Source organism: Prunus persica, chromosome G2 (assembly GCF_000346465.2).
Source record: "Prunus persica cultivar Lovell chromosome G2, Prunus_persica_NCBIv2, whole genome shotgun sequence".
Lineage (NCBI taxonomy): Eukaryota > Viridiplantae > Streptophyta > Magnoliopsida > Rosales > Rosaceae > Prunus > Prunus persica.
This window is the reverse complement of record NC_034010.1, coordinates 29401409-29412835: the sequence shown is the minus strand read 5'-3', so window position 1 is coordinate 29412835 and position 11427 is coordinate 29401409. Positions and strand designations below refer to the sequence as shown.

General features: G+C 35.6%; 1 protein-coding gene across 2 annotated transcripts; it reads right to left on the bottom strand.

Moving 5' to 3' along the window:
• On the bottom strand, positions 1310–5177 carry LOC18785315. 2 transcript variants are annotated; one of them, XR_002270329.1, is made up of 4 exons: positions 4876–5163; positions 3025–3525; positions 2386–2570; positions 1310–1747 (listed from the first exon to the last, which is right to left on the bottom strand). XR_002270329.1 is itself a non-coding variant. In XM_007218725.2 (4 exons), the coding sequence occupies exons 1-4, from the start codon at positions 4978–4980 to the stop codon at positions 1658–1660; spliced, it is 843 nt and encodes a 280-aa protein (XP_007218787.1). In that variant the 5' UTR covers positions 4981–5177; the 3' UTR covers positions 1310–1657. The 2 variants fall into 2 exon arrangements, 1 of the variants encoding a protein (XP_007218787.1); XM_007218725.2 differs by having other exon boundaries at positions 2386–2532; positions 4876–5177.

The window sequence follows — 11427 nt, the reverse complement described above, 5'->3', positions numbered from 1 at the left end:
AGTTGTGCTGATGTCGCTACGGAAATGTTGGGATATTTTGGGTTAACTTATGCTTATGCATACTATAGAACGTTTCGTTCAGCTTCTTATGTCATGTTCTGTTATGTTGGTGGGCCCTCCATCTTCCCATATGTTCTTGTTGGAACACAAAGCACACATGACTGTACTTGTTCAGTTTTACTGTTTTACATATTTTGGTTGGTTGGACCAAAGTCTAATACTCGGTTGATTCGTACAAATTTGTGGGAATTGATCCTTTGTTGTGAGCTTTGTTTTCATGGAAATCTAACATGGCCTTGTCTTCAAATTTTTCGAATTGGATGGAGGGTGTTTGTGGTAGACTAGGCAGATGAAAGTTCAAATTAGCTTTGGCTAATGGATTGGTATGGGTTGAAACTTGAAACTTGAAACTTGAAACTTGTCTGTTTCTGAAATTAAAGAGCAAAGCCTTGGCCTGCCGCCTAATTTTAACACCGACCTTGAGGCCCAAATTTGTAAAAATGGGTTTTGTTTGTTGCCTCATGGTGAAAATTCAGAGAGTATTTTCATCATTTTATATTGTGGGTGGGTTGCCATGAAACGATACCCCTGTCGTCTGTCCCAAAGGTTGGTGTTTTTGGTGGATGGGTTTTGATTCAGACTTTTGAAATGAACAAAGTTTGGTTGCCCTTAATTTCGTGTAGTTTTGAGAAGAACCACATCCACATGAAGATGATGGGCAAAGAAAAGAAGGTTAATTCGAGTTTTATATGCTCCAATTTCAATGTCATTATTAAAAAAAATTGTTATAGCGGTCATGTCATGGGCAATCAAGACATAGATGAGTTCTTAGTTGTGGTTAGGAGTTTGGATTTATATTGAATTCTCTGCAATCCCAATGATGGGCAGCACCCGGAAAAGTAGAAAATTTAAATTCTTGTGTTGGTGGAAGGAGATGGAGATATTCAAGTTTTTTTAAAAAAAAATAATAATAATCTTATCATGAAGATTTGGTGCCATGTATTTTGTGGGATGTTCCTTGGAGCATTTTCTTGACTTGTTCTTGGAGCCTTAATTTGCAAGCCCAAGATGGAATGGGTCACAGACAGGCATGAAAATTGATCTGACAGGTTCCTGTCCCGTGACTCGAGTAAGGCGTAATCCTGTGTTGCTTGCTTAAGATGCAATGTCTTAACAAACATGTCGTGTGTATAATGTATATATGTATATATATTCATGGACTGAGAAATTTCATAGCATATAATAATAATATGAACAAGTTCATCGTGTGAATCCAACATCTTTGTCAAGACGCCGTTGCACCAGTGGAGGAGGGACTACAAAGATTGCAATTTCATAACATATAATATGAACAAGTACAACTGTTTTGCTTCCCCAGATGATTATTCCACATACCCTATTTACATCCGTACGCAGTTGGCCATATGCAGGTCTAGAAAGGAGGTTATTACAGCTGATGATAGAGATCAAATACTTAGCAGAGGATTTTGGGGTCTGGTTTATTGATGAGCAAAACCTAATCTGATTCCAAGTCTATTTTATATGCCAGGCTTTCGCTACTACTGATCTCATCTCTCTTCCATTACATATACCATTGGACCTGGCTAGCTACTTCATTCCTACATTCTTCTTATTAGTATATAAAAGTAGTCAACAGTTATTGCCTCTTGCCATAAGTTTCTTCAGTCTTTGCAAATCTTCCACGGATCCTCGGCTGGTTGTCTGCAAGAGCCTTCCTGCATGCATACTGAAATAAACAGCATTTTATTAGTTTCATACCTTCCTACAGTTACGTACCAGCTCAAGCGCTGAATCCAGCAAGTGTAGTAAGAAAGTCCTTCATATTCTCTTTGAAATCATTCCAATTTTTGACAGCAAGAGATAATATGATAGTTACACAGGTGTACATACTGCAACTTTTTGAATCTAAACTATTAACGGGGCAGGAAATCATCCATGCACATATATATTTAACAGCAACCCCCTTTCAACATCCCCAAGAAAATAATTACAAAGCTCAATCGACTCAATCCTCATAGAAAACCCAACAAACATCCAATGCAAAAGACTTGAACAATATTAGGTCCCTGAGGTTTGGCAAAGGTTAAATGTTCTTAAGATCATTGATTATAAAAAGAAGAAAAAGAATGAGAAAACAGATACTGCTTGTTCACTGCGAGTCTATGAGCTAATATGATAAGGGATCCGAGTATGCAGAATGGGATTAGAACATTAAGGAGACATTTACTGAGAATGTTGCTTTGGTACATAGCTATGCAGTCCGTAGTTTTGATTCTATATCTCGCTCTGATAAGTTTCTGTTGAAAATTTATTCAATATATAAAAGTACTGAGTCTATAGAAACAATATGGATCAGAATTTTACCTTGATTTTCCTTCCAAAGTTCCTTTTTGTCTTCTTGTTGCGGTATCTTGAAAGCTTTTCCCTGCGTTCCTCAGTGGTGCAGTTGCTGATGACTATGGGCCGCTCAAGCGAAGAATGGACGAGGCTTGTGTTGATGTTATCAAGAGTCTGTCATAAAAACTCAGTATCAATGACCCAGTCCTATCCTGTGGAAATGGCCAGACATGTCTAAACATTTCTCAGTCCAGCAGACTTTGTTACAAAGCCAACAATTTCTCAGTAATGATATTATCAATGGGTTCTAATGTACAGAGAGATATTATCTCTGAAATGATTCCCTAATTTCTAGACATAGGGTCAAGAGATTCGCAGACATTAGTTGCACAAATGCATCAGTCTCTTAGCTGGAAAATGTTGGTAAATTCTCTAATGAATTTGTATGCACCATAGATTGCAACTTCAATCACAAGCATCAATTACTAGATGTGTCCATTAAAATTGCCAGGTCTCCTTTTTTTTTTTTTTTTTTTTTTTTTAACTTTTTAATTCATAACCTCTTTTCCACACAACCTCGCTGTACTTGTTTTCACTTTTGTCAGAATTTTAACGTTTACAAATCTCATAATACATATAACATGAAATAAGAAAACTATCTCTGACCTTAATATCTCCTTCACTAAATGCCCTCCGAATACCATAAGCAGCACCAAAATCCATTCCAGGAAAATCCAGGAAACTTGGCTTCGTTGAAGTTCCATGCATCCACTCCCTTGAGGTTAAACATCCTGAGCTGACACTTTTCTGGAATGTTACGTCGCGAATTGGTTTGTTTTCCTGAATTTGATTTGCATCCATTGTCAAAATAGGAATTTTGATATCTAGGGCCTCAGAAAGTGGTGCCCCTATTGCCTCCTTCCCTAAGAGATCCTTGTCATAGAAGACATCACTCAAAAGCTGCTCACTTTGAAATGATTCAATGTCTGCAACCTTTAGCCCTTGAGAGCAGGTGACATCTTCCCCACAAGATATCATTGAAATGGTTGCTGTCATGGGATCAAGGCCAATGCCCGGCTCTTCAATTATAGGCTCTGGAGCTTTGAATAGATCCCATTCTCCTCCCAGGTCATATTCTGATATCATAGAGGCCTCGACGAAGCTATTCTGCAATATACAAAAGAAGCATTGAATTTCAGCTACAATAAAAAAAAAATAGCAGTAAACTTGAGCATATGACCTTGCAATGTGAAGGTCTAGCAAGTAACCAAAAATTCAGACCAACACAAACAAAGTGGACAAGTGGCAAGTTCTCAACTTCAGGGCACTCACTCATATATGGACACTAAAGACACATCCCTAATGCTGAAAACTGTCCTCTGAACTGTTAACAAAGGCACAATTCTACTACAAAGTAATTCTTTTTCCTCACCTTCTCCAAAAGTAAAGTTTTAATACCGAGATTACAGTTCCATGAAGTCAACTTTCTTCTCAGTCACTCGAGTGAAAAAAAACAAAGCAAAATAAGTCTTTTCCTTCTTTAGCATTTAGTGTGAGTGCGGTGAAAAAGCTACAATTCCTACTACAAGATCGCAGCAGATAAAAAGAAAGAAAGAAAGAAAAATGATGCAACACGTTTCTACAAGTTTCCCTTTTTATGCTTTTCCAGATCCAGCACATAAAAGCTAAGTCCAGCTGTTTCCATGCATGCCCTGATGCAATAAAAACAAGAGACAGACAGAGATATTTTTCTTTTTCCTTTTCCATTTTCCATTTTCTGGAAACCCAGAAACCATTAAAAATAAAAAACTCTAAAAGTGTTTTTTGGTTTGGGTTTGAGAGATACAAAGAGAATCTCTGGCTCGGATAATTAAATGTGGGGGAAAAACATAGATGATCAAGAAAAAATTACTCTCTCGACCCATCTTTTTCCTCTCCAAAAGTAGAGAAATTTGGAGAAGAAAAAGAAAAGAGAGTTTTATGCCTTGTTTAATTGTTAAAGATTCCAACTTTACCATCAATTAGAGATTTTTCTATTCATCAAACAACAATAAGTACGAGAAATTAACAATCTTCTCTCCCTAACTTCAATTCCCAATTCCCAAAATTTTCACATCTTCCCCCTGATTTTCTCAGCAACCAAACAGGGGACTAGATGAATAATAAAACCAATAAACTTAAAAACATAAAATCATGTCAAAGTTCGAACTTCGAGCTTCACTAATAAACTATAAATCAGAGTAAATAAGTTCCAACATCCAATGAATCCACAAATAGTCCCCATTTTCTCAAGAAACAAACAGCGGGTTATAGATGGTATTGGACAGAGTACACAATTAAGCACAGAAATTGAGCCAATTTCACTACTTTATACTAAGTCGGTTCAACCCCATCTCAGAACTAGTCAATCCAATGCAGATCAAGCTAATCTATGAGAAAAACGAAGACTGAGATAACAAAATTAATGATAATTCACAAAAGTGCATATATGAATGTTAACAAAGAGAAAGAGAGTACCATTGAAGCATTTGTCTTCTGGGTTCTGCAGAACTCCTCAAGTTGCTGAAAATCTTGAGGTGAATTCTGGAAATAAGGGAACAAAAGCCCAGTCTCTGCATACATTCTCAAGGAGAAACAGAGCTCGCTGATATCACTTGCGAAGCCAGAAAGAGAGCAATATCAGAGTAACAGAAGCACACTGAATGACTGAAACAGAGCAGCCAAATTGCAAAGAAATAAATAAAGATGAGAGAAATGCAGTGTAGGTTTGTTTGGGGTTGGTTGATTTAAGTTAGTAGGAGAGAGAATTTATATAAATAATAATGAGTGGGGAGTAGTATTCAGTAATATGGGGAGTGATGGTATCACATAATAAGGACAAAGTAGGGAAAAGGACACAATCATTTTTATAATGCACCTGTCCCCATGTCTCTTATCATGCTCCCCTTTTAATATATTATTTTTACTGTTTTAAAATGATTTTTTATTGCAAAAATATACTATTTTTGATATTAATTAATTGCAATTTGTAGAGAGAGAGAGAGAGAGGGGTACATCAGGAGCCAAACCCTGTGGACATTTGTGTGGGCTGGACTGCGGTCATCAATCATCAGCATTTGGGTTCTTGGATTGGAGGCGATTTGGCAATTGGCATCTCTGAATTCTCAATTTAAAATTCAATGCATTTTGGAGTTCTCTTTTCGTTTGTATGATACGGTCATGTATAGCTACCTACACACAAAATTACAGAAAGGTATAGTTGATTATTCCCCACCTATAGTTAGCTACCAAAATCACTTGGGTAAATAAGTAATGGGACATGTAACATCACATAAATATAAATAAATAAAACAATCACGCAAATACCTTTCATGACATAGGTGGGAATCACAATCACTTACCAAAAATGACAATAAATGAGAGCTGTATGCCAATTGATACATTTCTCTTCCCTTTTTCTTTTCTCTTTTAATATAAAATAGAAGATTCCCGAACGTTGAAGGTTGAACGCCTAAAGTTTTTAAGAACATACTTGACTAGTTTGTGTATATGAAAGTGCTTATTTTGAAGGGCTTATTAATAAGTAGTTTACAAATTTAAAAGTTCATATCACCTTATATTTGCTCATCTCACACTTTTAAAAAAACTTTAGATGTTTAATTATTTTTAATTCATTGACTTAGAATTCAAATTTTAATTACAACTTTACTCTTACCTAAAATTAGGACAATTTTTTATAAGCTTAGCTAGTTGAAATTAGGACAATATGTCCGCATGTATGAGCTTAGTTAGTTGGTTAGAGCGAATGTACTCCTCTTCAATCTGCATCTCGAGTTACCTCAAGTTCGAATAGAATATTACTTGTATAAAATATATTAAAGATTGTCACATACGATGAGAATATATAGATAAAAATTTGTACAAGCCCAATGTCACTATCTGATAGAGTTAATATAGTTGAGTAGTTTTGGATTGACAGAAAGTAGAGAGTTGAAAGAAAGAGTCCCTTCACCTATAGGGCTGTCTTGTTCTAACTTGTATATATTATGAAAACCCAGTGTGCTAATAATTATAATAAGGAAGGTTGCTATTGGGATTAGCTAGTTTTGCCTATAATTATTGACATTTGAAAGAATACGATTGTTGCAAGACAAAATATCTTCGTATATTTAATTGATCAAGAACGATATATGGTATAGTGCGTTGAAATATAATGAAAGAGGACAAACAATTCCACGTTTTACTCATATATATGATCATATCAACTTTTCCATTGACCTCCTTGTTTTTTTCACTGCCCGGCCTAAAACTGACTGCAACTCAAAGTAAAGTACTGGTGGTAGTAAAACAAACTGACTGCAACTCAAAGTAAAGTACTGGTGGTAGTAAAACAAACTGACTGCAACTCAAACTGGTATGAAACGCGTCATCTGATATATTGAAGCAGACAAATTGAAATTATTAGCTGGAAAACTAAAAGGAGGGAGAAGATATATAGATTCTATCCTCCATTTTGATCAAATATTCAAATTCTCTTTCGATATGGTCACTTCTATTCGGCCCATCTTTTAGTCCCTTTCTCAAACTCAAACTCAAACTCAAACTCAGCATAAAGAATAACCCTATTAATTACGTAAAATATAATGAAATGCAGAATCAATATTTTTATCTTTTGGTGGGAAGAAAAGTAAACAATTAGTACTACTCAAAGCAATGACAGAGAGTTAATCTAATGCTTAATTGATTCATGGCTGTAATTAACAATGCTTGGCTTCTGGTTCTAAAAAAGCAAGTGTGAAAGCGAAACCCCAGAAATACGAATAGGAATAAGCCACTGAGCTGAAAAGCGATTTCGTTTTCAGACATATAGTTTAAATAATTGTTAAGTCAAATAGCTTTCAAGTTGGAAAGAAAATTCCATTCCATGTGACAAATCTGGAGCTTGGCTTGGCTGTAAAGTTATTAAAAGTAAGAAGCAGCTCAAAAATTTAATAAAGGGCTTAAGGAATTTCAACCAATGAGGGGTCGTAAAAGAAGAGTGGAGAGTATATGCCCCTCTTTTTCAAGTAATGTACACTTTGGGATGGCCTATATGAAACCTTAAAACTCCCACATTAGGAAAAAAAAAATGAAAAGAAAATGTAAAAGGAGGGAAACTCTCTATCTCCTCTCTTGGCTTATAAGCCAGGAACCTCCACCACAACCACAAAAGGCTTTAGATTCACACTTCGCTTTGCAAGCTAGCTAGGTCGTGACATTTTTTGTTAATGTCCATGTCATGGATTGGTTGGACCAACCGGTTGCTTCCATTTGGCTCATTCGAAACGCTACACTTGGCAGACGAAATTCGGCAGTGGACTTTTAGCAGACAAAGAAATGAATAATGTACTGGCTTTGCTAGTTATCATGGGAAATGATTATGGCTGCGTATACCACATTAATGGGGTCGGCAATGTGTGCCTATTTTGTTTTCTTTTTCCTTTTGTTGGAGGAATATGTAAATCATGCAAGTGCTTCCACGATGAAGAACAATGAACTAACACATAATTATGTTATTTCTGAATCTTATTTTTTTGATTAGGCATATGTATGGAAACACACGTTTTTGCGATGGTGAGTTGACTTGAGAGGAAGCTTTTACTAATGGAAGTAGAGGTGAAGTGAACTTGGTCATTTTGTATGGCAAGCTTAGCATCTTAAGCTAGGACCTTTTATGAAGAAATTATTCGTTTACTTATCCTAAAGTAAGAAGTGCTTTCGAGCATCTACTTTGGCCTTCCATTTTAAGTTTTAATCCAATTCACATTAACACGAGTTGTAGATGATGAAAACACAACTTATATATATATATATATATATATATAATAAAATAAAAACTGTTAAGATTTTAAAGGGACGGACTCACGTCCCACTACTAACAACATCAATATTGGCCCCAAACTTACAAAGCCCAATAAATATAAAGTATTATCATAAAAGGTCTCGATGTTATTGGTAGTTGAATCAATTATTATATGGTGTCTTTGATACTCATAAGCTTCAACGAAAACAACTTAGTGACATGCATGAGAAGAAAAGGCATCAATATAAGACCAATTCTAAGAGAAATTGAATTTGGCTTAAAGGATTTTGTGAGTTCTGAGTTGAAAAGCAGGCAGGCAGGGAAGGTTGAAAATTACAAGGTGAAATGAAAGAGATGGGGTTGATTAAAAAAAACAGCTGGAGTGGATTGTCTGCTAGTGCGCTTTGTCTTTCTTCACCAATTGCAATTGGAATTGCTTTGGTATATCATGGGGTCCTCACTTGAAGGCACTTTTGGATTCTTTTGGATGTAAACCCTCCAACTGATGTGAGCTTCTCAGAACGAAAGAGGGCAAGGATTTAGACAAAAGCAAGTGTATGCCGCTTTTGTTCAAGGCAAAAGTTATTGTGTAATGTCATTATACTTTCTCTTCATCAGGCTATACTGGGTTTGGTTGGGTACCATAATAAATCAGTATCGGAAATTCACAGCTCAATTCGGGATAATATAGTTTTTGAGGTTTTATTTACGTTTGCTTGTCATAATCAATACTCCAAATCCTATAATCTCTTGATAATTAATCAAAGACTCATCAAATTGTGATGTGAAAGCCACTCCACGCGGATTATTATTTATACGAGATAATAATAATATATAATACAGTATCTTTTTTCCTTTTTCCATCATTCTGGTTTCAACTTGTATCTTATTTCAAATCAAATGTTGACAATTTGCTCTGAAACTCCATAATTTACACAGACGAAGAAGAAGAAAAAAAAGGTGACCTAACTGTCAGTGTCGCAGGTGTTTAGCAAATAATATACAACTTAATTAAACCCAATTTGACTTGTGCAGTCTAGCAACTTGGCAGCTAAAATCCCTGCCCTGGATTGCGAGTTTAACATTAAATTATAATTAGGTATAGTTTAAGTTCTGGAAATTACTATATCTTTTCATAAACGTCTACGTCAATATGTAATATTAGAAATTTTCGGAAATTGATGTATTGTTATCGTCCCATACAAGCACAAGTGAGTGAGTCAGTGGAGAAACAAAGTTAGGTGACATGACATGACATTTCATGTTTGGACATCGGTTCGTATTTTATCACAGATTTTTTGTTTGGTTTCTGCTCGCTGAAAAACAAACAAGTTTTTAAATTTTTTTTTTTTTTCTCTTTTTACTTACAGAATAACAAGGCGCGCATATTTTTTTTCATTTATCAAAACTACTGCAAGATTGAAGAAAATAGATTGGATGGAAGGAAGGAGACACTCTCAATCTCAGATGAAAAGGCCGAGGGGAGACGTGTGATGTATGTCACCTTTATTTCTCTCTTGTACTTTGAAAGGTGTGGTAGTGGTAGAGGTGTCACTTTCAGGTTTTACTACTTGTTCTTCTGATAATTAATTTAAGCTAATATTTGATATAATTTGGCAAATAAATATTTACTATCCGTGTCCAGAGGAAATTATGCATTCCCATTTGAGTAATTATTTCCTTCAAAACTTTTGTGGTGCTTAGTTTATATATATATACATATATATATATATAGCTTCAGTTGAAGAATTCCTACGAATTTGATTAATTAACAGAGAGTTGATAGTGTTTTGGTCCATCCTAAGTGAACTTAGGTGAATATGTCCCTTTCCAGTTTTGATCAAATTTCTCAGCGACTCAACCTTTATGAGCAATAATGGCTTTCAATTTAAAGCAAAATTGAGCTGCAGTACATGTTGTCCTAGTCGAATTATTTGCAGTACAGAATCATATATACAAACAAGCCTGGAAACACAACAAAGGGTTGCCCGCTGTAAGCTGAAGGAGACCCACTTGGAGAAGAAGATACTAAAATTTAAAAACGAAATGACAGCATTTGCACCAATTTATAATAAAACGTATGTGATGTGAGAGACGTAATTTGACCCCCGCTGGTCCAGCTGCCTGCCTTCGCAGTTGCAAATCCGTATGAAACAGCAAAACTTTGGGGTGTGGTTTGCACGGGAACTAGTATACTTTTTGAAGGGCTGTGAGTTAAGAGTAACGCATGCATATTGCACAGAGAAAAGTTAACGAAATTGCCATCTTGGTTGGTCTGTTGTGCTTTACGCGAGAGAGAGAGAGAGAGAGAGAGAGAGAGAGAGAGAGAGAGATAAGGTGTCAAGTTCGCATTATTGAGGCGTTTGGAGTTTTATGGCAACTTACAAACAACAATATGTGTCTTGTTCCACTTGTCCAATACCGAATTTACTTCATCTACAAAGTATAAACAAAATAATAATGCAGGTTTTATTTCTTTCTGGTTTTCTCCTTTTTCTCGAGTGCGTGCGTTTTGAACAGTAAAAAGAGGATATGATCTGCTTTTTTTTTATTTTTAATCAAAATGAATCTGTTTGTTTGTTTGGTTCGATCAATTATTGGCATCGGATTGGATCATCTAAATGTGTACATTAAACATACAATACAAATTACAATTAATACAAGGTGAGATATCCATGATTATCACTCAAGTTCATCAACACTTGTTCTAAAAGGTAAGAATGCCTTGCTTTCTCATCATCTTGATTTTTTTTAACAAAATGGTTAAATGTGGCAATCCCATTTAAAGAAAGGGAACCTAAACATATGCCAACGCAAATTAAAGCCAAAAAAAGGTTTGGCAGCTTTTAATTGTTTATTAGGGGAAAGAGTCGGTCGAAAACGACTCCCATATATAATAGAACACTAGCTAGCAAAAGAGGCAAAAGAGGCAAAAGAGGCAAAGCTTAAGCTTACGCTTCAACTGCAACTTGCAAATTTATGAGAATCATACCATTTTTAACCCTACTACTACTAGTGTCTCTTTATATATTTTTAGCTCGAACCCTAGTTGTTTGTATTAAAAAGGAAACAACCCCAATAGCCCTTCTCTTTTTTCTTAAAACAAAAGGAAGGAGACAAAGTATGCAATAAAATAAAACTATGGCTTGCTCTTTTTATTCAATTGCAAATTCCACGTACGCCTACAAGGGACAAGAGGAGGACCAATTGAAATGTGACTCGAGGGA